This window comes from Gadus chalcogrammus, chromosome 9 (assembly GCF_026213295.1).
Source record: "Gadus chalcogrammus isolate NIFS_2021 chromosome 9, NIFS_Gcha_1.0, whole genome shotgun sequence".
NCBI classification, from domain to species: Eukaryota; Metazoa; Chordata; class Actinopteri; order Gadiformes; family Gadidae; genus Gadus; species Gadus chalcogrammus.
The window spans coordinates 18,762,406-18,785,017 of NC_079420.1; the positions used below are offsets into that span (position 1 = coordinate 18,762,406).

The 22,612-nt window shown below is 41.5% G+C and overlaps 1 protein-coding gene across 4 annotated transcripts in view; it reads right to left on the reverse strand.

Annotated features, from left to right (window-relative positions):
- Positions 1–2,623: 2,623 nt before the first annotated feature.
- LOC130388969 (NT-3 growth factor receptor-like) overlaps positions 2,624–22,612 on the reverse strand; it is a 181,235-nt gene continuing 161,246 nt past the window's right edge. For 2 of the 4 annotated variants that reach the window (XM_056598604.1, XM_056598603.1), the window contains 4 exons: positions 20,545–20,717; positions 12,914–13,166; positions 8,457–8,615; positions 2,624–7,664 (listed from right to left, as the gene is read on the reverse strand). In XM_056598604.1, the coding sequence (XP_056454579.1) occupies positions 7,479–7,664; positions 8,457–8,615; positions 12,914–13,166; positions 20,545–20,717 (771 nt within the window). In that variant the 3' untranslated portion in view covers positions 2,624–7,478. The remainder of the gene's footprint in view (positions 7,665–8,456; positions 8,616–12,913; positions 13,167–20,544; positions 20,718–22,612) is intronic. The other 2 variants (XM_056598602.1, XM_056598601.1) reach the window with 1 other exon arrangement.

The window sequence follows — 22,612 nt, forward strand, 5'->3', positions numbered from 1 at the left end:
CGAGCACATCGCGTCACACATACGTCATGAGACTGGTGCAGGGAAATGAAGTGGTCTCAGAAATGAAGGTCATCTCTGAAGAGTTTGATATGCTGCCTCTCCTGGCACGACAATGCTGAGTCGTCACTTACACAAACATAGAAACAAATGAAAGTCTATTGAATTGATGGTATGTTCTCTGAAAGGGAAGGGGAAATTATCCCTCGGAGAAACGGTGGTAGCTCAGTAAGCCTGTCTGTAAATTCTACAACTACAACTACTTATTACTAATATACAACAAAGACTCGAGGTAAGTTATCTTATTTCTCTCTCCCCTCTCTTTATATGTCTCTCTCTCCGTCACCCCATACATACACAAACAATTCCAAGGAGATATGGACTTGTGGAAATACTCACTGGAACTGCCCTATTGCACATGCCCTTCAAACTCCCATTGTCAGACACACACACACACACACACACACACACACACACACACACACACACACACACACACACACACACACACACACACACACACACACACACACACACACACACACACAAACACACACACAAACACACACACACACACACTCAAACAGTCAACTCTATATTAAATCTGAATTAAAACATGCCAGTTCGTTTCCTTAGCAGGTCTCACCTAGGTATGATAAACGGGATAATGCTGAGGCAGACATATTGTCACGACTCATTTTCTGTCGTCACATGGTTTGGCTCTTTCTTAATAAAGATAAAATCCTGCATTCCCCAATTTATAGTCTGTTCCAGCACAATACAAATCCCAAGAGAAAACATTTAAATGGAGACTTCAAAAGTATTTCAGTCACAGTAACAGGCAAAGTGTAATTCCTCTGTATTTACAATCTCCAAAACCTAGTTTAATATTTCAGAAATGAGTGACGGGAAAATGAAGAAGATAAGATTTCAGGGAGCTGTGATTTTGGGTACATCAGGTGAACATTAAGATTTTATGAAATATATAAATAAATATCGGGTCGACAATCTCAGTGAGATTCACTCATGATTTTGCTATAAAACAGCGAATATAGCGGCTTTTGAAAAAATAACAAAAAGATGGACGAAATGTGCCAATTCTCCCCACTCATTGACAAACTTTCCCAGACTCCCCCAATTAGAATTTCAATCATCCATCCCAAGCCCTCCTTAGTGATAATCTTCGGAACATGCAGGACCATTGCTCGATTGCTGCTCTGCAAACAATACAAAACATCTAAGCTATGAGTCATAGTTTGTAGTTTCTAGACAAAATAACTAAAACTAATAAGACGGATGGTAAAACGCAAGGATTATGGTTATAACAGAACTATGGTTGATACCCGATTTTAAAGAACATATATTATGGTAATAGCCCACATTATTTCTTCCAAGAGTGCCTTTAAAGAATAAAAGACACCGAAAAAGTCATCTATTTCCTATATACCTTGCTGTAATAGTTTATATTTGAAAGGAAAAAAGTATTGATTCTAAGGCAATAAGAAAAACATACAGGCCTTATCTTTGCAATGACTGCAAAGTAGAGTTTAAGTGCCTTCACCTAAAGACCACCGCTTATACAGCGAACAAACCACCAGCCCGCTCCCTCAGGCACTGGTGATGACGCCTGCGGAGGACAGAGCATCTCCCGTTCTCCGTCAGTTGGAGTTGGAGGCTTTCAATAACTCTGTGGCTAAGAGGAAGCAGCAGCATGCAGGGTCTCCTGGGGCTCAAGGTTTTTCTGAGCGCGCTAAAACGTTGCGCAATAACATCTTTTGAAGTGTTTATACATGGTGTTTTGCAAGCAAAAGAAGTTGGAATTAAGTTCTTTAATCCAAACCCTTTTTTGCAACCTTGTTCAAATAATTGAACTCCAAGGTGGCAAACGAAAGCATGAGTCAAAGACACAGAGCAAGATGAAGCAGCTTTTATTTGAAGTATCGGAATCGTACATAGAGCCTTCTCAAAAGATCGCCACATCTCAGCTTTTTAAAAATACATCATATAAGTCAAATTATTCTAATACATTGTTATAAATTATAGCATGGAGACAGTTATACAATACATTACCCAGAGAGAGAGAAAGAGAGAGGGAGAGAGAGAGAGGAGGAGAGGAGACACCAAGAGATAGAAAGACATTAATATTAAGTAATTATGGTTTGTAGCATTTAAAAAGGACCAGCTATTGAGATTAAATATTTTGTATGCAAAACATGATGGAGTTCAAAGCAGCAGACAGGGTTGGGGATAAAAGTTTGAGAAAATGAGCTTTTGAATAAAACAATTATTATTAAGCCAGGAGGATGGAAAATAAGAATAGAACAGATCGCTAGTTATGAGGCGAAAAATAATGAAGGAGCATAAGGAACGGGGATAAAGACAGGGGGGGTGGAAAATGACTTTACACAAGGAGCACACAGTGAGAAAGAAAGCCCCCTCCTCACTATATCTCAAAATCCTTTGCAAGCAGACAGCAGGGCCTATGCCTGTAGCTGTGTGTGTGCATGTGTGTGTGTGTATGTATGTACGTACGCATATGAGTTTGTGTGTGTGGGTGCATACATGCTTGCATGTAAGACTTTGAACGTGTCTCTATAAGGGCCAGCGGAAGTTGATGGGTGTGTGTGTGTGTGTGTGTGTTTGTGTTTGCGTGTGTGTGTGTGTGTGTGTGTTTGTGTATACGGAGGGGGGGGGAAAGAAAAGCACATACGATGCACGATCTCACTCCCAGAGTACAATATCACATTCCAAATCCTTGCATACTTGCTTAACACTGATATATGAGATATATGAATACATGAGAAATAACAGTGATTTTTTTTTAATGGTAACCACCATAGGATTTTCTCTAGCTGTATCACTGACAAGCGAGTCCATTGACTTAATAAACACCTTTTGAGCCAGTAGTAAAAGTCATAACCGATTTGAGTCATATGACAATCATTATATACACGGTTTGAAGAGAAATTCCTGTAGGCAGATTGCATGGCAAAAGAAAATAAAAGAAAAATGAATAATGGCTATTGGAAAAAAGATGCATCAGACAGAATGGCAGCATTTGCTGCCATTGCATGTGTACTGAAGTTTCCCTTTGCAGAAACTATTTGTGTTTGAAGTTAGCATTTACATTTCCCAATTTACTCAGGAACACCATTTGATGTAATAAAACACAATCATGGGTAACGATAAGGCTCCACAACTGCAGTCGCTAAATAACGTTTCATAAGCTAGGGAAAGAACACCGCTTATACAGCAAGACCAGGAATGCAATTTGCTGAGCCACAAGTTTTTAAGGAACATTCACTCCCAACAGATAAGGTTTGACCAACTTTGTGTGGGAGAACAGGAAGAGTAAAAAGCGTTTCATTAAGCAATGTTTACATTTGAATAATGTTCATGAAATGTTGCATTTGGGTCTTCCCTTCGCTCGCTAACAATATACACGGCGTATGCCGTGAGCATGACTTTATCCAAACCCCAAACAGTTCACTATTCTGATTGTTGCACAGTAAGTTGACCAAAAACCATACGTGTTAGAACTGTCAAGAGACAACAAAGAAAGACATGAGCAATAGTCACAAGTATAACCTAGTTAATGACTTATACTGTCGGTATAAATCTATTGGATATACTATATCTATCCAATTTTTGTTTACAGTGGAAAACAGAAGGATGCAAATTTAGAACTTCTAATCATATAGCACACACGCAAGGAGGAGTCTGTGGACCTTAGAATGTCCTCGTACATCAGTTGGAATTGAGTCATGTGAATACAACGCATAGCATGGAAACTATTGAATTTACAATAGAAATGTGGTCAAGGCAGAGGCTGTGGGTGACATGAACCCTGATGAGCCAGGAACATCCTTGAGGAAAAAAGAAGAGGGGAATCCGGAGCATGAAAAAGCCCCGTTATCATTTAAGTTTCCTGTCTGGCAACATTATTTCAAGAATCAAATTACATTCTAGCTTTCAATTTGTCGCTGTTTCCTCTGATGTAAAAAATAAGATGAAGTTTCGCATACAATTGAACTAAAAAAAGGATCCCTGCGATCTAGCAATGACACGTGTCCTGGGTTTCCGTGTTGTGTATTGCACAGCACCAAATAATTACATTTACTCATTGCAAATCAAACCCTATAGGCCAGCAGAATCGGGTTTAATCTGGTGTACTGGGGCCACGCTGAATTGAGGGTGTGGCTGTATTATCTGAACACAAAACACATGCCACCTGTAAACGTGGCTGTGGCCGGTGTTTTTGCTTTAGAAGTTTACGCATCCATGTATTGGATTTTGTTAAGGTAAGAGCAGAATGCCATTTTTGTTGAGCTGTTGTAAAACAATTCAAGCAAGGAGCAAATGAGTCAATATTTTGCTAATTGTTCTAAGGCTTTTGGTTTAAAGAGCTATAGCTTTGAAGTGGTAAACATGGTTGGATGTAAATCAAATATAAAGCATTGCCTTTTCTGGTGGCAGGCTCCCGAACGTTACAAATAATGTCCCTAACTGGCAGGATTCAAACCCAGGACACCATAAATGAAGAACCACAATGATACCATCAATCTGAAGTGTTGATAGCATTGTACCGCTGCAGTAGAGGAGGACTAAGGGTGACTGTGTACATGTTGGGTTTCGTTCACAACAATATAAATAATCACGTCTTGCACCAGGCAACACATCAGGATCATATCCAGGGTTATCCCTCCCATTCTGACACTTTGATTTGACTTTGACTTTGATTCTGCAACATTAGCATGAAACCAGCATCTCGAGACAGGTGGCCAACTGAAGCAGAAAGGACTAGGATTTTTTTCTATAAATGCCTTGGTAGTACAGCAACGGCTGGTACATTGTCATTTGACAATGTCACTGTGTGTTTGTATAAGAAACAAATGGGAAACGAGTGCAGGCACATGAAATTAGTGAAAGTTAAAAAAGATGGAACAATGTATGATCCTGGAACACTATCTTTACTCTGAGCAGTTTTGATAGAAACTGAGAAGCTCTGTCACTTAGCAGTTTCCTCCGTTCACCTGACTTATCCATTGTCATCACGTCATTATCTGAATGAAAAATAAATGTAAATATAGCTGATTTGAATGTTGATTATTTTTGTTAAAATGGTAACAGACACAGTATAACCATAGTTTCTAAATAATACAATAATTACAAGTTAAAAGGAAAACAATAATAAAATATCTATTGTTTTTTGTTTCTTTTTTACTTAACCATATAACAACACAACAAGAATCCTAAAATAATCTAAACCGGAGAAATTAAATAATTTAACATATTTTAAGACACATAAATTTACATTATATACATTCATTTCAGAGTAGCAAGTGTTTTTTTGATCTTCGACTGATGCCTCTTTTGTCTCGATAGAGTTCAGAGTTTCTGTTGCCTTATGGATGTTCTGCCCATCGGATACATATAATGGAGGGTGGCGTCCTTCAAACTGTTGTGTAATTTCCAATGGTGACCAGTATTGTATCTCGTCTGGTTCTTTTCTGCCCAGTGGCAGAATGTTCCATGGCTTTGGATCATGGCAGAGGTCCACACTTTGATTGAAAATAAAAAATAAATTAAAAATATATAGAATATATATTTATAAAAAGAAAGTGAAGTAGTTTTCCTTGGGTAGATTGATCTTCTTGCCAAGCTCTTGCAAGGGTTACGAAAGAAATCAGTTTTTCTTTTCTTTTTTTCTGGGACATTTGTTTTTATCTTTTTTATGCATCATTTTTTTTTTTTATTCATGTTTTTATTATTTTTCACTTTTATATTTTTTGGTTGACAGAGTGCTGAAAGTAGGTTGTTGAATGTAGGTCATGACAGACAGAGAGCTGTAAACAGAGATTTACAGCTAATGTACATGTCTTAGCAGGTAAACAAAATGCAAAAGTGCTTTTATTTGAAAGAATGTTTTTTTTTATGTCTTTTGTTTTCCACGTTTAGAAAGAAGTAGGAGGCACTTGGGTCCATCTCAAAATGGCGACAGTCAGTCAGACCACGCTTCTAATCTCACGATTGGAGGGTTCCGGGAAAAGTACCTGTTGATATGGGCAACTCAGAAAGGCTAACATTACGACCTGCTCTTAAGAACCAAGGTTTTGGTAGGAGTTCGGCTCTAGAGGACAGTAAAGAGTGCACTTGGACACGGGGCTAATTTTGATGAAACACAGTGATTGGTGAGATGACGGCTTTGAGTCAAAAGTTCACTTTGTTTCTTCTTCTGCTTCCTTGAAGTTTGTGCAATGGATGTTGCCTGGTCCGAGTGCAGGCCATGGGAACATGTTATATTAGCCATGCATTGATGGTTTCTAACTGAGCTCCAGAATGCAGCGGTTTAAATAAGCCACAATAAAAAAAGATTTAACCCAATAGCCCGCATTATGCCTTCCAATTCTGAAGAAATATTATGAAAAGTTGACCGTTGGCCTTTTGGGAAATAGAATTGAGACCAGGTTGGATCTAATGGCCAACCAATTCTCACGATGATTTGAAAAATATACCCATTCCCTAACTTCCTGGGTCGTGTTACATTGCTGGTAATGTGCTAGGCTAGTACATTGCCACCTTCACTTTTTCATAAGGCCATATTTTGTGATTACGCTTGATAAATTGAATCTTAGAACGGGATAGCTTTTAGGGAGGCCAGACAAGGTAGGAAATAAAAGTTGTTTTTATCATTGGTGGCCATGTTTAAATCTTGCATTCAACTAGTAGCCTCCATTAAACTTTCAGGGGATGAGGTGGGTTGTGTTCCTGAAGTGTGCAGGCCCTGGATTCAGTGATGGAGAGACTACTTTCTAGACAGCGTCTGTCTCCGCTTAGGACTTTGTTGTTGTTTAATTGTGGAGCGTTTAAGCTGCTGTTGCAGAAAATAATGGGGGCTATAACATAGTCTGAGGTCTTTCCCAGAATAGACTAGGCAGGTTTGAAGACTGAATATATATATCTATATCTATATATCTATATAGATATATAGATATAGATATATCTATATATATAGATATAGACTACTCTGCTGCTACTGTTGCTCTAAATGAACAAAACTAAGGTATTAAATGCTAAGGGCCTGCACAGGGTTGCTGACAGTTTGGATGCTGACAGTGGGAAGGAATCCGCTTCAGTTTGACTCCAATCATGTCATGTGTGCGAAGACGTGGGACCAAAGAGTGAGACGGAGGGCATTGGAACTCACGAGGAACCACAAAACTATATAATCCAATGTCATTTATTCCAGTATGGTGGCAAATTCAATTCAATTCCTTTAAAGAGTTGTACCGCTGTCAAGTCAGCCTCGTCTAAGATTTGACCTCGTGCTCGGTCAAAAGTCAGCTTCTACTTGTACAGCAGGAGATGCGACTCTGGTAGACTCCCACTCCACTCCCATCCAATATCCTCCGTTACTCGTTCCAATCCAGTGTAGTCCGATCTGAGAGCTGCCCCCTTTTCCCCTCTGCCTTCCCATATGTTTACCCTAGTATATCCAGATAGACAGGCGCCGCCTTCATCATGGTGAAGAGCATCTTCTGGATATCCTTAATGTTTAGCCGCTGTTGGGGCTCCCTCTGCCAGCAGCCCAGCATCATGTCGTAGATCTCCTTGGGACAAACCCTGGGGCGCTCCAGAACCCTTCCCTGGGTGATGCACTCGATCACCTGGGGACAGAGGGATACATAGAGAGAGGTTCATAGGAATGCAGGGATTTAGGGCTCTCACTAAAGGACAACGCAACAACATCATTTTGCCCACGTTGCATTACCAAGAGATTGCCCCTGTCTTTTAATGAGGTTTGGTTGCATCGGTTTATCAAGCAAATCATGTACAAAAACATGCAAGCAGATTTCTCTCTTTGGAGACAAGAATAATGCTTATGGTGATGCCAAGATTTAAAAATGTCACCTAAATATTTATACATTCTGCGTTCAAGACTGTGCATTATGTGTAAACGTCATACATTATAGATGAAGCGATCTGCATACATAACCCCATCGCACAATACAATCAGATTTACTCATAAGACAGTCCAATGAAAAGTATTTGTGTTTTGAACGTCAAAAGCATTCATTGGACTGTATGATGAAGTGAATCTGATATCTAATTACAGTTCTACATATTGTAAATGGACTGCATTTATATGGCGCTTTTATCTTTAGATGGGTGAAGCTTTACCATATTGCCTTCACCCGTTAATGCACACATTCACGGCGGTGTCAACCATGCAAGGCTACAGCCAGCTCGTTAGGAGCCTGTTAGGTCAGGTACACATCGACACTCAGCTAGGAGGAGCTGGCAATCGACCTAGCAACCTTGCGGTCACCAGCCAGCCCGCTCTGCCTACCGAGCTGTTCCCACCCACGGCAATACATAGCAATGATTTATGGCCATTTTCTATTCAGGTTTGAGTCAGGTCTCCTCAGCAAGTACACTATGTGTGGGAGTTCATTCACCTCGTTGTTGGCCAGCTGGAACCAGGGCTGTTTGCCGTAGGTGAAGATCTCCCACAGAATGACTCCGAAGCTCCACACGTCGCTCTCAGTGGTGAACTTCCTGTACATGATGCTCTCCGGGGGCATCCAGCGAATGGGCAACATGGTGTGTCCTCCCACCTACACACGCACGCACACACACACACACGCACACGCACACGCACACACACACACACACACACACACACACACACACACACACACACACACACACACACACAGAAGCGTGCACAAAAGATAGACAGGCACACAGACACAGATTACGGAGAATGCCGGGTATCACCTTTCCATTCTTTATTCCGAATGGATACTGTACCAAAGGGCACAGGATAGTGAATAAATAAAGATAATGTAAGATTTTTTCTATTTATTTATTGAGTTATTTTGGTTTGTGTAAGTGTTATGACACATTTCATGCAATAATTGAGGTACAGCGAGTCACACCTGTCATGACCCCCACCTTGGAAGCCATAGAGGTGAGGCTAATTGGGAACCCCTCAATGTTTGGGCATGCAGCCAGTTTGTTTGGGATATGTAAGTTCATGAGGTAACGTAAATGCCTTATCATTTTTTCAATTGTAGTTTCTAAGGGAAATAGTATTCCCTTAACTCTAAAGACATCAATAGATGTATGCATTAATTGAAGCCTGGTCAAACTGTATACTGAAAATTAAGAAAGAAAATGTCATTATAATTAACTTAGATTTACGATGCTTGTCTTGAATATAATAATAAAGTACTTTGAAAGAACTAATGTTCCATATAATGTCTATAGTATAATCAAGACTATATCGTTAAACATGATATTTTAACAGAGCAGTAATAATCTAGATTTTTTTTTTATTTCCAAATAAAACTGGAATAATTGCAATCTAATCTTAACGGTTATCGTTTAGTAATTCTGCGACAGGACAAAACATTAATTAATCCTGGCTCTTTCAATCTTTATAAAGACAAGCAAATTTTCTCTCTTGGATAGCCATGATATCCTGAGGAGGCCTGGCGATAACACTGAAACATGCTGCCTGAAAAATTCATACAGACACGTCGCATTTGAACCATGCTGCAGAAAACACAAACAATTCTTTATTCATGATTTCACAGCGTCTCCAGCAGTGGTTCTTAGATATGCCTGTTGCAAGATTTAAAAGGATCTAAGATCAGGCTTATTAATTGTTGATTGTATCTATTCTTTCCTGAATGTGAACATACTGTAGGCTACACCAGCAACAACGGTTGGAAGAAAGATCATATTACAGATAGAAAGAAGTTTGTAGTTTTAGTTATTTTCTGCGATGTGAAGCCACGTTTTATATTGACACCATTTCTCAGTAAAACTGCCTCCCTTAAATGATTCAAACTCATTCTTTTATACTTTTCTGTGTGTGGAACCTGGAGTTATCGAAGTTTCTCTTTTGGGAAAAACCCTTCCCTTTTATTATCTCTCTTACCTTCTATCTAGTATAAAAAAGGCTACATTTTCAACAGAGTTAAATCCGGTCAATTACATTACACGCATACTTTTTGCCACCCATACACACCTACAAAACCTTAAATTACCTCATTTGGATAGTTAAAAAAAAATGCACAAGGGCCACAAAAGGTGCAATACTATATATCATATCATTTAAGTATACTGTGTTCTTGGTCTGCAGTGATAGCAGGACCCTCCAATTTCCATCTAGTACCCTTTGCGAATGAGCAAAAGGATATAATGATGGGCATAAAGACTTGACTGTATTTGAGATAATTGTCATATCCGGGTTTGTTTTTCGGAACTAACTTAAGAGACGTCTTCAGTGCTCGGGTAATAGGAGCTAAACAGAACAACGTTCCTCTACATAGCTGATGGAGGAGAAGTGAGGATGTCAGAGCGGACGCCCATATCATAGTACATGGTATAGATTATAATTGGTTCATTATCCATTAATCAGCGAGGGCTCTTGACTCACTCGACCCTGCATGCGGCTCCACTTCCACAGATGCCTAGCAATTGTCCTTCGGTGCACCCGTGACAAATTGTCTCTAGGGCGCCATGACATGTTTTTTTGAACGCACAGGGAAACGCACTTAAACGCACACACGCACGTCTCTCCCACCGTTTGTCATTACCGAATTCTCTCTTTTTCCCCCTCTCTCTCTCTCTCTCTCTCTCTCTCTCTCTCTCTCTCTCTCTTTCTCTCTCTCGCTTTTCTCCTGTGAATAGGAACAGAATCCTTCGCTTGTCTTTCACCTGGCACATTTCTCCCTTCTCTCACTTCACTTCAACCTGTAAAAACGTTTTCGTTTCTCTAAGCCTTGGGCAAGCTGAGCCCTGAGGGCTTATCCAGAAACACTCAGTCACAATGCGAGCATACTTAGGGCACTCTTCAGTGGACCCATATTTCTTTAAATGATTCAGAGACGCACACACAAACAAACTAAACCGGGGATTGGGGAAAATAAATGTTTTTGTTTGGTTTCGTAATCGTCCGCAAACACACACGTAAAGGGACACTTCACTGTGTTGTTGATTGTGTCTTTAGACCTTGGAAATAAATGGAGGTTGTTCATGGACTCTGTATAGTGTCCTCATTGACAACAGTCAGTGGACTGACTGAGCTCCAGGAATAATGACGCTTGTGGGTGAGAAGCTATAACTTATCAGCTTACGTTAAAAGAACAATACAGAGCTTCATTATCTGTCTCTTTTTGTTTTCTAATGCCTGCTGGTAGCGTCTGTGTTTGTATGTGTTTGTGTGGGTGGGTGTGTATGCGTTTGTGTAGATTCACTGGTTGAATGGACTAGCCCCCTTGGACCAGAATGGCTTCCAAATGAGCCTGCTATTTATTGGTCCTCAGTATTTGGAAGCAAATGGCATGCATGGTAAATAGCGTTGTGCACTTTTGCTGACCCCTCTGTATTGGATATCTCCTGGTTAATTCAGACATATGGCCGTGCAGCCCTCTCCAGCAAGTCAACTAAGCACAGTGCTCGTTGTGTTCTATCAGACTGCAGGGAAATAGCCTGCACATTAAAGAGAATTACTGTGGTGAAATTAAAATCTCCGACCCTTTCCCTGTCTCCTTTCCTTCACTGCGTACGTGCGACTGCAGAATTAGAGACCTCGGATGCATGTTAAGCAGAAGCGGATTTCTGCCCTCAAAGAGGAAGTACACACACGAACATGTGTGTGCAGGCCAGCACAAACCTCCATTAGTATTGCCAAGTTCATGTGTTTGTTCGTGTGTGGGAGAGAGATTGTGTGTGTGATTGTGTGTGTGTATATGTTTTGGAGTAAGTTGGAGACATAGATTGTGTGTGTGTGTGTGTGTGTGTGTGTGTGTGTGTGTGTGTGTGTGTGTGTGTGTGTGTGTGTGTGTGTGTGTGTGTGTGTGTGTGTGTGTGTGTGTGAATGTGTGTGTATGCATGCAGGTCGTACCGTTTGAATACAAATGTGTCTCATTGTAAGTCTTCCCCATTGTGTTCATTTTTGTGCTCAGTTAATATTCTAGCAGGCATGTGTGCATATAAGGATGTGCGCTGCACTTGCGTGCGTGAGTGTGTTTGCTTGCGTGTTTGTATGGAGGTTATATACCTGCTACGAAAGCTAGCGTATATGCCTGCATTGCTTTGATACTGTCAGCATATTTCTGCATGTGACTGCGGTGGAGACAAGATACGATTGGCAGGTTGTCAACAACAGAAGCTTTCAGAATATTTTTTCCCCTTTAGTTGTACCTGCATGAGAATCCAGGGCGGTTACCCATCATTCATGGTGAACCTGTCCACGTGACCACTTAGATCCTTCATGTGCAGTATTTGTATTCAAAACAGCGAATAGCAATCCAATCACTGATGAACCTTTTCCCTTATCTTTGACTCAACTCGGTCATAATTCCTGTTCTCAACGTGCAGAATACATATAATAGTCTTTAACTCAACCAGTTCCTATTTAAATGTACAATAAGGAATAATGGCTCCTTTAACGTTTGATTCTTTAAAGTGTTTCTACTGCTTTATGCAGCACATTAACTGGTAACTACAGTACATATTAACCCCCTAAAAGTAAAATAAAAATAAAAATTTCTCCAATGGAACCACCAGCGGGACATTTAGGAAGGCATTAGAGGTAAAATAGACCACGGGAGCTGCTTAGGGAAATGGGGCAAGATGGAGTCATTGACATTTACTGCCAAATACAAATGATTTCCCAACACGCCAATTAAAGTGCTTGGAGAGTCTGCTGAATATCCCTCTGAGTCTCTGTTATTGTGCTCCAGAAACATAAACTTGTTCTGGAGGGCCAGAAGTGTGTGCACAGCATGGAAAAGTACATTATATATTTAAGCATCTTGGGCTCCCTGGCTCATTACAATATGATGACTTTGACCAAAAGAATAAGAAAAAGTAATGGAATTCTATCGATGCAACTTACTAAACTCACCCGATAATAGTCTGTGCTGTAGATATCCCTGGACATCCCAAAGTCTCCGATCTTCACCAGAAGTCCGTTGCCCACCAGACAGTTCCTGGTTGCTAGGTCGCGGTGCACAAAGTGCTGGGAGGCCAGGTAGATCATCCCAGCGGCAATCTGGCTGGCAATGTGCAGCATCTGGGACAGGCCCAGCTCCCCATTGGTCTGCAGGGGCTGTCCATCAACCAGGATAAGGGCATCCGGCCCATGGGCTCTGCAGAACACAAGTACGAGGTGGGCGGGAAAGGGGAGGATGGGGCGGAGGGGTAGGGAAACAGAGTTAATTGTGGAGTTACTAAATAACCATAGGAGCCGTTGAACTGAAACCATCACAGATAATATCCACAGGAAAACTCCTTGTGGAAACTATGAAGGGAGTACATTTTTAAATCATAAACAAAATGAGAGGCCATTATGATTATATGAAAACGGCAGGGAGACTACTGAGTAAATGATCCAAGCTGGGTGATATCCTGCTCTACTGCAGAGGAAGGACTGGCAATAGACCCAGGACGAAGATTGGTTGCTGGGATGGCCTTAGGCTATAGGTCATAACCACTGGGCACTGTCACACCAAAATTGTAACGGGGGCGAAAATTGTACCGCCTACGTTACCCGTGTCGGAACATTACGTCATCGATCGACGCGATTGTCCGTTGCCAGGCAGGTTTCAAAAAACATTTGCGCTCATCAAGACGAAATAACATAATACAGATAACACTTGTTTTTACTTTATATTTGTATTGTATTGAATTTAGCTAGAAAACTGAGTGTTTAAAGTGTATCGTAGTTTATATTTGTATTGTATTTAATTGTTAAATCTAATTTAGCAAGTAAACTGAGTGCTTAAGGTGTATCGTAGTCTAGCTAGATTGTGTTCATTTAATTTAGATAATAGACGTCATCGTTCGACGCGATTGTCCGTTGCCAGGCAACGTGCGACGCGATCATCAGTTGCAGGCTGGTTTGGAATTTTCGAACGTGGATTATGTAGGCGGTAAAATTTTCGCCCCCAGTACAATTTTGGTGTGACAGCAACCCTAATAAGTGTCGACGATTATTTACAATGGATAACACAACTAACTTGAATTGAGGTGCAAACTATTTGACATCATGCAGTCTATAACGTTGTTCTTTGTTGACAAAGTTTAAATTGAGTCACTTGCTTGTTTTGTTATGCATTGCGATACATATAATATTTGATCATTTTTATATTCATTTAATCACAAAAATATTTTGACTTGTAATATTCTTTGTGTGTATAATAATCTAAATAAATGGACGGACATAGATACATGTTAAAGATAATATTTTAGACCTTCGGCCAGGACACAAGAGAACGACAAGATCATATTGTTTATATCTACCATGGTCTGTGCACACATGCATCCATTCCTTCAGCCAAGTTAAATCTTTCAAAGCTCTGAAAAAAAATGTCTATTAATATCTCCAGAATGATGTGGGAGAGAACTGTGTAGGCAACACATTTCCGGAACATTATTATTTTTTTAAACAATAGATTCCTCTGTGAGACAAATTCAAGTCCAACGCTTGAGGTAATATCTCTAATACCAGGCGTCTGGCATTTGGCTTTATTAGTCGTGAGTCACCGATGTGAGTCAGCCTTAAAGACGGAGCCCGGGGGGTAGCTGTCAGCCTATTTTAGTGCAAGCAAAAGGCATTGTACTTTGTACATAACTTCTCGGGGAGGAAGACAGTAAAGGCTTGTGTGTTCGGAATGATTCAATGGCCAACATGAGTGAGGCAGAGAACAAATAATGGATGGAGCGGTGGCTAAGGTGTGTGGTCGTCGGATGGTGTTATGATCTGTGTCGCGGGCTGCAGCCGCTAGGGGCCAAGCTAACCCGAGGTGACAGTCTAGCGCCTCCGAAAGCCACTTCTTCAGTGTTTGTTGTGTCTGAAACCCCCTTATTAATGTCTGAGGGTTTCTTTATATTGGTGTCGGTTCTTATTTGTTTGTGTGTCTCTTACGTGGCTGTGCGTGTGCATCACTTCCCTTGCTTCCACTGGGCTCAAGTCACAGATACTGCTAGTATGAAGATCAGACATACCATTACCTACACACATAAAGTACATAACCACACACACTTTGTGTGTGTGTGTCTCTGTGTGTGTGTTTATGTATGTATGTATGTGTGTGGGTGTAGGTTTGTGGGGGAGGGAGGGGGGCAAACTGAATGCCAGTGCATGCCAGTGGGATTATATGTGTGTGTGTGTGTGTGTGTGTGTGTGTGTGTGTGTGTGTGTGTGTGTGTGTGTGTGTGTGTGTGTGTGTGTCTGTGTCTCTGTGTGTATTTGTATAGAGCAAGTCAATCGCTGCATGCTAAATTAGCAGTGTCCTGAATGATTTGATGCCAGTACTTTAATGGAAACACAATTACCAGGCTGAAATTAACTTCCAAGTCACCAAGAGACAGAGTGTCACTGTGCCCACACACACACACACACACACACACACACACACACACACACACACACACACACACACACACACACACACACACACACACACACACACACACACACACACACACACACACACACACACAAAAGCATGCATGTCTCATGTGTGCCAAACACTGCAAAACATCCTGGCAGTGACGTTCAGAAGTACAGACTTCCTGTAATTGTGATGACTCGTAGCACTTGCAATAATCGTCTAAACCCAAGCACTGGCGCAACACTATTTATTCCATTATTCATTCTATTTTATGTGCTTCCGTTTTGGATTGGACCTTATAATCAAAGAAGGTTATCTTACTCAACCATAATAATGCTTGCAATATAAAGTGATAGTGTTATTTATTCTTTCTTTCATGTTTCATGTTTCATGTTTCATGTTTATTTCGAATATGTAGACAAAACAAAATTCTTATTCTGTGTCAAATCTTTTCTTTGGCCTATTATGACTCTACTATGATTATTATTATTTTCATCATCTAGAATTTGAAGCCAGATCCATAATTGGTTTGGTGATTAATTATTTCAGTATTGCGTTACCTATTCGAAAACACAGCAACATTCAACTTGACAAAAACAATTGAGTTACAATTGGCCTTGAAAAGCTAAAAAAAAAAACGAAGAAAAATACAGGCTTTTCCCTTTGGCTTTACACAGTGGGGATGATTGCTGCTGTTCTTGTCGAGTCTCTGTTGAAGCTCTTAGGGTGCAGCACAGAGGAGACTGGAGAGATAATGGTTTTTTTGTGTAGCTTCCAGCGCTCTAACTGGGTGTATTTGCTTTGTTCCCCGAGACGGCCTCATCCATCAATCACCCGCTCAGAGCCACGTTTACAGGGAACGCTCTTGCCTTTTTTACATTTATTTTATACCGGAGGTTGGCGGGCAACCAAGGAGAGTCTTGCATTAGCGACGGCCTCTTGCCGTTGCGTACGCGTAGCCCCGTGTGGTCAGGGTCACAGAGCTCCAGCTGTGAAGGAAGATGATTTAAAGGTGTTGTTGTTGCGTGTTGTTTGTGTGTTTTCTTTGCCAGGCAGGTCACACCGTCCTTGGGCAAGCACATATGTAACGCGGACAGAAATAGAACAGGCGCCATAAGCAGGGTGGGTACTGATGCGGTACGCGGTACACTTTTTACAAGTTAGGCTATGATATATATAGACATACTTTTCAAATACTTACAAAACCAAGCAACGCTTTGAGCCTCCTCATTATTCTGTACCGCTGCTAATTAACTGCAAACGAGCTTGTCTTGTGCGTGCGTCTGTCTCCAAGCACAGGACAAGACAAAGACTCGGCCGTGCCTTATCCGTCACTGCCTGACAATCAATGCGGGGGGGGGGGGGGGGGAAGAGAGAGAGAGAGAGAGAGAGAGAGAGAGAGAGAGCAGTAGCAAGAGAGGGCGCGATAGAAAGCGGTTCCAGGAGAATTCGAGTAATGGCCCAACAACGGACACTATTTTGAGACAAAAGGTGAACTGGATGCGGGCGTTGTCTGAGGGGCCGCCCCCCATGCCACTCTGTCACTCAGCACGGACCTGCCTTGTTCCCACAGAGACCCTCATCCATCAGTCACAGGAACGGGGGGGGGGGGTCAGGGTGGAGACTCTACAACTCTATAATGAAGATGAACCAACCTGCGCGCTGAGATGGACCTTTTCTTTTTTTTTGGTGGGGGGGGAGGGGGAATTGGTTTCAGATTGTAACGTTACAAAGGCGATACAATCTGAAACAGAGGTAATCTTTAAGAAGAATGAAAGCAAAGGATCTTTCAAGTTGGATACATTTAGTTCAAGAGGGGAGGAGGGTCGCAGAATTGGGCATTGTTCATAGGTGGAGGTAATTGTCAGTCTTCAACATATAGTTCACCTTGTGTTCATTTATCACTAAGTGTCTGCGGGCGGACCGAGTTCACGCAGCCACAGCTGGCTGTGTCATGGCTCAATCAGAGGTGGCCCACTCAGCTTCCACCTTGCTTCTTATAGTATCAATCGTTTTTTTTAAATAATCATAATTCATAATACTATAAATTGTTATGGGTCTCATCTGACAAAAAAATTATTAAAGTGAGCTCCATCATTTGTATTCGCTATGTTAAGACTGTGATAATCAACGCAAAACAACGTTGTTTTCAAGAGATTTCATCCTATTTCTTGCCAACAGAAGAATACTTTCATTGTTGGTGTTCCAGAGGCTTACATATAGTTCTCAGGTCCTCACCAGCAGTATCTCTAAAGAAGGATATCTCACATTTCTACCCCATTTCATCCTTTAATAAAATGAGTGGAAAGCAATAGATTATGGTGGGCGGAGAAGAGGGTCGATTGACACAGGCTGCAGATATCGGATAGACATATAAGTGTATCAGTTATTCTGTAAGCAATGATTGGATTCTTGGAATGTCGACGCATCATTGCTGTGATATCAAATTTACATTAAAAGACTGCAGACCAGAGCCAAGAGGACCTTTGAGACAAACCGTTTTCTCACCGATAAAAAACTTTGTTTTCATACTCTTGGTGGTAAAAAATCTTTCTTTAAGAAAACATCCAATTACACAGCTGTAGACATTTTGGCCAATGAGAGGGGAACAGAAGATAAAAGACCCCCATGCATCCCTAGTAATGTTAGGGTAGGCTATTTATTTTAGAAGCATTTCTTGTCATATTTGTTGAAATTCTCTTTACATCCCGATCCTAAGCAATAAATCAAAAGCCGACAAAAGAAATCATGTATCTGTGACTGTTGCGGGCCTGTTATAAGCTCGCCTAATTATTACATTCGGCCCGAATGAAATGTTGGATGACCTTCCTATCTGACTATCTAGCTACAGTGGTGGCAAAAGTAAACACATCCTTTATCAAGTAGAAGTACTGATACTTGTGTAAAAAAATACTCTGGTAAAAGCAAGTACTGCATCAACTTCTTTACCTTAGTAAAAGTGGAAAATACAGGCTCTGAATTGTAATGCAAGTATAAAAGTAAAAAGTTTCCCTCTGATATTTCTACCAGCTGTTTCTGTGCAAAGGGCTATGTTTGGCACTGTTGTGTTCAATTTCTACATGTATTTTCTCTGTGTTGTATTGTGTTGATCAAATGGAGTCAGCTCTCATTCAAATAAAACAATTTACTGAAAATAATGAACAGATTTCTTCGCTCCAATGTGTAAATTGGTCTTCAATTTCAGCAACATAACTCAAAAACATTATGATCAAAACGATAACAAACTTCTGGCATAATTACGCCTTAAAACTCTTGTTAGAAATTCCCTCATCTCTACAGGTCTACAAAAAGACACAACGCATTCACCCAAAATCGTTGTTCGAGCCGACAACTTCCAACGTTTATCTTAAATAAGCTCATGAACTGGGAATGTCTTATCTCTGCTCCAAATCTTCCCCGTCTGCAATGCTTGCTGGTTCACTTTAATTCATCCTCACTCGCTACTAGTTCTCCCAAAGATGCCATTTCTGCTCATTGAAGTCTCCCTTTTGACACCGGCTTCTACGTCATTTTTGTCTTGCATCATCTGTCGTAAGTGAGGTGCACCAATGGTTACACCAAGGGATCCTCTTTGCAATGTATTATTGTCCCATGCATCTTTATTGAAATCGGTCTTGATGTTCGGAAGGCGTGCAAAATAATTATGCAAAATAGACATTATCAGTCTGAGAGCAGTTGCATTATCCATGCACCACGGTTAGGGCAATTAACAGATGCTTTATCCAAAATGACTTCAGCAGTTCATACACACATTGACACATCGACGGCGGAGTCAACCATGCAAGGCAACAATCAGCTCTTCGGGAGCTGTTAAGGTTGGGTGTCCTGCTCAGGAACAACTCGAGCCTGGGAATCAAACGAGCAACCTTTCGGTTACAAGTCAACCCTTTATACCTTATGAATTCTCCATCAAATCTTTAATGGATGTTGTTTCCATCAAGGTCAAGGATGAGTGGTCAGGAAAGGACATAGGACTTAATTAATTTGACTATTAGACCAGAGTAGGGGCCTTCCAAAAGGCTAGGCAGTTCCATTGCTAAAGCTAGCAAGAGAGGCACATGATTCAACCCGGTATCACGCGATTTCGTGCTCATGCACACAAACGTTAATCTGTGCTCATCGTGTCCCAGATCACGATTGTCCGACTTTTTTAGTGCTGCAAAGAACGAAATGTAAACCAATGCATTCTGAATGGGAGCGTTCTCCGGCAATTAACGTAGTTTTTGAGGAGGTCTGCTTACAAATCAGAAATGTTGACATATATATAACTAGATAATAATATATACAGATATATAACTAGAGGGTGCACTGTACTATCTGCGCTCACCCATTCTGAAGCTTCTCTCTCTCTCGCTCTCTCTCTCTGTCCCTCCTTTTCTCTCTTTCTCGTTTCGTTTTGTGGAGCACGTCAATTGTCGGAGAACACTCCCATTCAGAATGCATTGGTTTACATTTCGTTCTGTGTAGCACTAAAAAAGTCGGACAATCGTAATCTGGGACACGATTCAATAGATTAATAACGTTTGTGCGCATGAGCACGGAATCGCTTGATACCGGGTTGCATGATTTGGGGCAGTGTCTTTGGAGGGAGGCCTGAAGGGAGGGGTAGGATTTTGTAGTTGGATACTTCCAAAATGTAGCTTACTCTGGCAGGCTCCTCTAAACTGCCTACCCCTGGCTTTAATCTTTTGGAGTAGAGTCATAAAGCCACTTAGCTAACAATGTGTACCTTTTATCCTCGAGGATAGATTAAAGATAAATACAGAGAGGGCAGGATAGGGTTGTGCTTAGCGGTGTTTGACTCACAGCCGTAAGGTTATGGGTATTTCGAAAAATCCAATCCTTGAGCAAGACCCCTTAGCCTTCCCTGCCCATTAACAACTTATATCAAAACAAATCACTGTAAATTGCTTCGGATAAAAGCATCCGGTAAATTGATTAATCCCGGAATCCATGGGAAAAAGATAAACGGATGGAATAGCTGGACTTGACGGAATACCGCCCCATCCACCACCCTACCTTCAAGACCCAGCCCCCCACCCCCCCCCCCGCCCCCGCCCCCGCCCCCACTAAGGCGGACCCCCAGCAGCCACTCAGGGTGTGAACCCACCTGAGGAACTTGTTCAGGTCGCCGTGTTTCATGTACTCGAACACCATGATGAGGGGGTCCCCGTCCACACACACGCCGTAGAACTTGACGATGTGCTCGTGCTGCAGGTTGGTGAGCAGCTCGGCCTCCCGCTGGAAGTCCTTCCTGGCCGCCAGGGTGGGGTCCTTCAGGGTCTGGGCGGAGACGGACAGAGAGCGTGTGAGCATAGTCATATCCACATGGACGCCCGCCTTGGCCTTTGGATCGTAGGTCGACTTATTGCCATCGCCATACTGGAAATAGCAAAGACTCCTCCCGGAAACATATACTAGTAATCGGGGGAGCAGTGTTTTTTTTGTATAAAAATCATCTTTACATTTCTCAACCGATATCAATGCATCACTTTTATTCAAGGCTTTTTGCAGAAAAAATACAATATTTTTTACGATGAATATCAAAATGACTCATTGAAACCGGTTGCGAAAAGTAACTGCACTTTTTATCCAGGAAAATCTCACCTCCCCCATCTACTTGGCTTTGTTTAAAGGCCAGTCATGGCGTCTCAAGTTTTGCGGCCCCGTTGGCGTATCGCAGCAACAGGTTGAGGCCGCAAATGCGGCGTCTATGTATACGTGTCTACGTGTCTGAGAGTGTGTGGGGGATAGTGTGAAAGCCTCTATTCTAAAAGGAGAGATCTCGGTGTGTTTAAATGCAGCCTTTTTAAATCGATTTCAGTCAGATGCTATAAAAAAACAATGACTTGACCTACAGATCAAGACACCTAACCCAACAGTCGTGCATACATTTTCATGAAGATATAATATATAGGTAAATACTTTCGATGCTGCACGCATCTTGTATGGATAACCCAAAGGAGGCTTTTAGCGCTGGTATTGAGTCTGTCCCTAGCCTTCTTCGGTGCTGTAGAAATAGTTGCTTTCTAAGTCCTCCGGCTTGCATCCATCCAGGTGTGCTACATGTTGTGTACCCCTGGGGTGAACCAACAGCACAGCAGCCAGTCCTCCGCAGGTGAAGAGCAACAGCAAACAGAGAGGGGATTTTGCCTTTTACAATAGCAGGATCTGCCATGGATGCCCTGGGGGGTTCTGAGATGGGGAATAGCTATTTTTTATAAATATTTATCTCTGAACAAAAGATCATCAGGAGAATAACGGCGGTGTAGAGAACTCGGGGAAGATGTGGGAGGCGCCGATGAGAACCCACAGACTCATATGCACTGCCCATAATACTATACTTCCTTTTGCTACTGCAATCTCCTTCCCACAGTGGCTTCTGCTGTCGTGTTTTTGAATATCTTTCTACGACGATATGTGTGGCCAACAGAATCACTCGGCTTTCCATACCCAGAACCACCTCGCTCTCTCTATCTCTCTCTCGTTCTCTCCACCATGGATCTCAAATGTGCATTAGCATAGCTTAGCATAAACATAACCTTTCCCTAAACAACCCCCTCTCTTTTTCTCTCTCTCTCTCTCTCTCTCTCTCTCTCTCTCTCTCTCTCTCTCTCTCTCTCTCTCTCTCTCTCTCTCTCTCTCTCTCTCTCTCTCTCTCTCTCTCTCTCTCTCTCTCTCTCTCATTTGGTTTCAGTGTTTTCATGTCTCTAGCTGTATCTGGCCTACCACACTCTCTCCCTGCACTGTATTGCAAGAACATTGTCAGGGATGATCTGACCAAATCATCAGAATCATTGTACCCAATCAGAAAATCAGAAATAAAAAAAGTGTCAATATGTAACAGACCATTTTACCTCATCGAGCGATGGTCTCTCGCCCTCGTTCAGTGGTTGTGATGAGCATTTAGGCTTTTAAAGCCACTGCCAAAAAATGAAAGAACGTTCCCTTTTCAAGGGCCAAGTTTGTTATGACTATAGTTAAATATGGCAGAGTCTCTCAACAGGAGTATCATTTTCAGTTGAAAGCAAATATATTTAAGGGAGAATACGCATAAGAAAAAGAGAGACTTTTACCTGCTTCTACTTATCCGTGCAATTTGGTAAAAAAAATAGATGACTATCAAAGACTGAGTGAGTCTTTTGATGTGAACCAAATCGCAGACAGTTTCAAAGCAC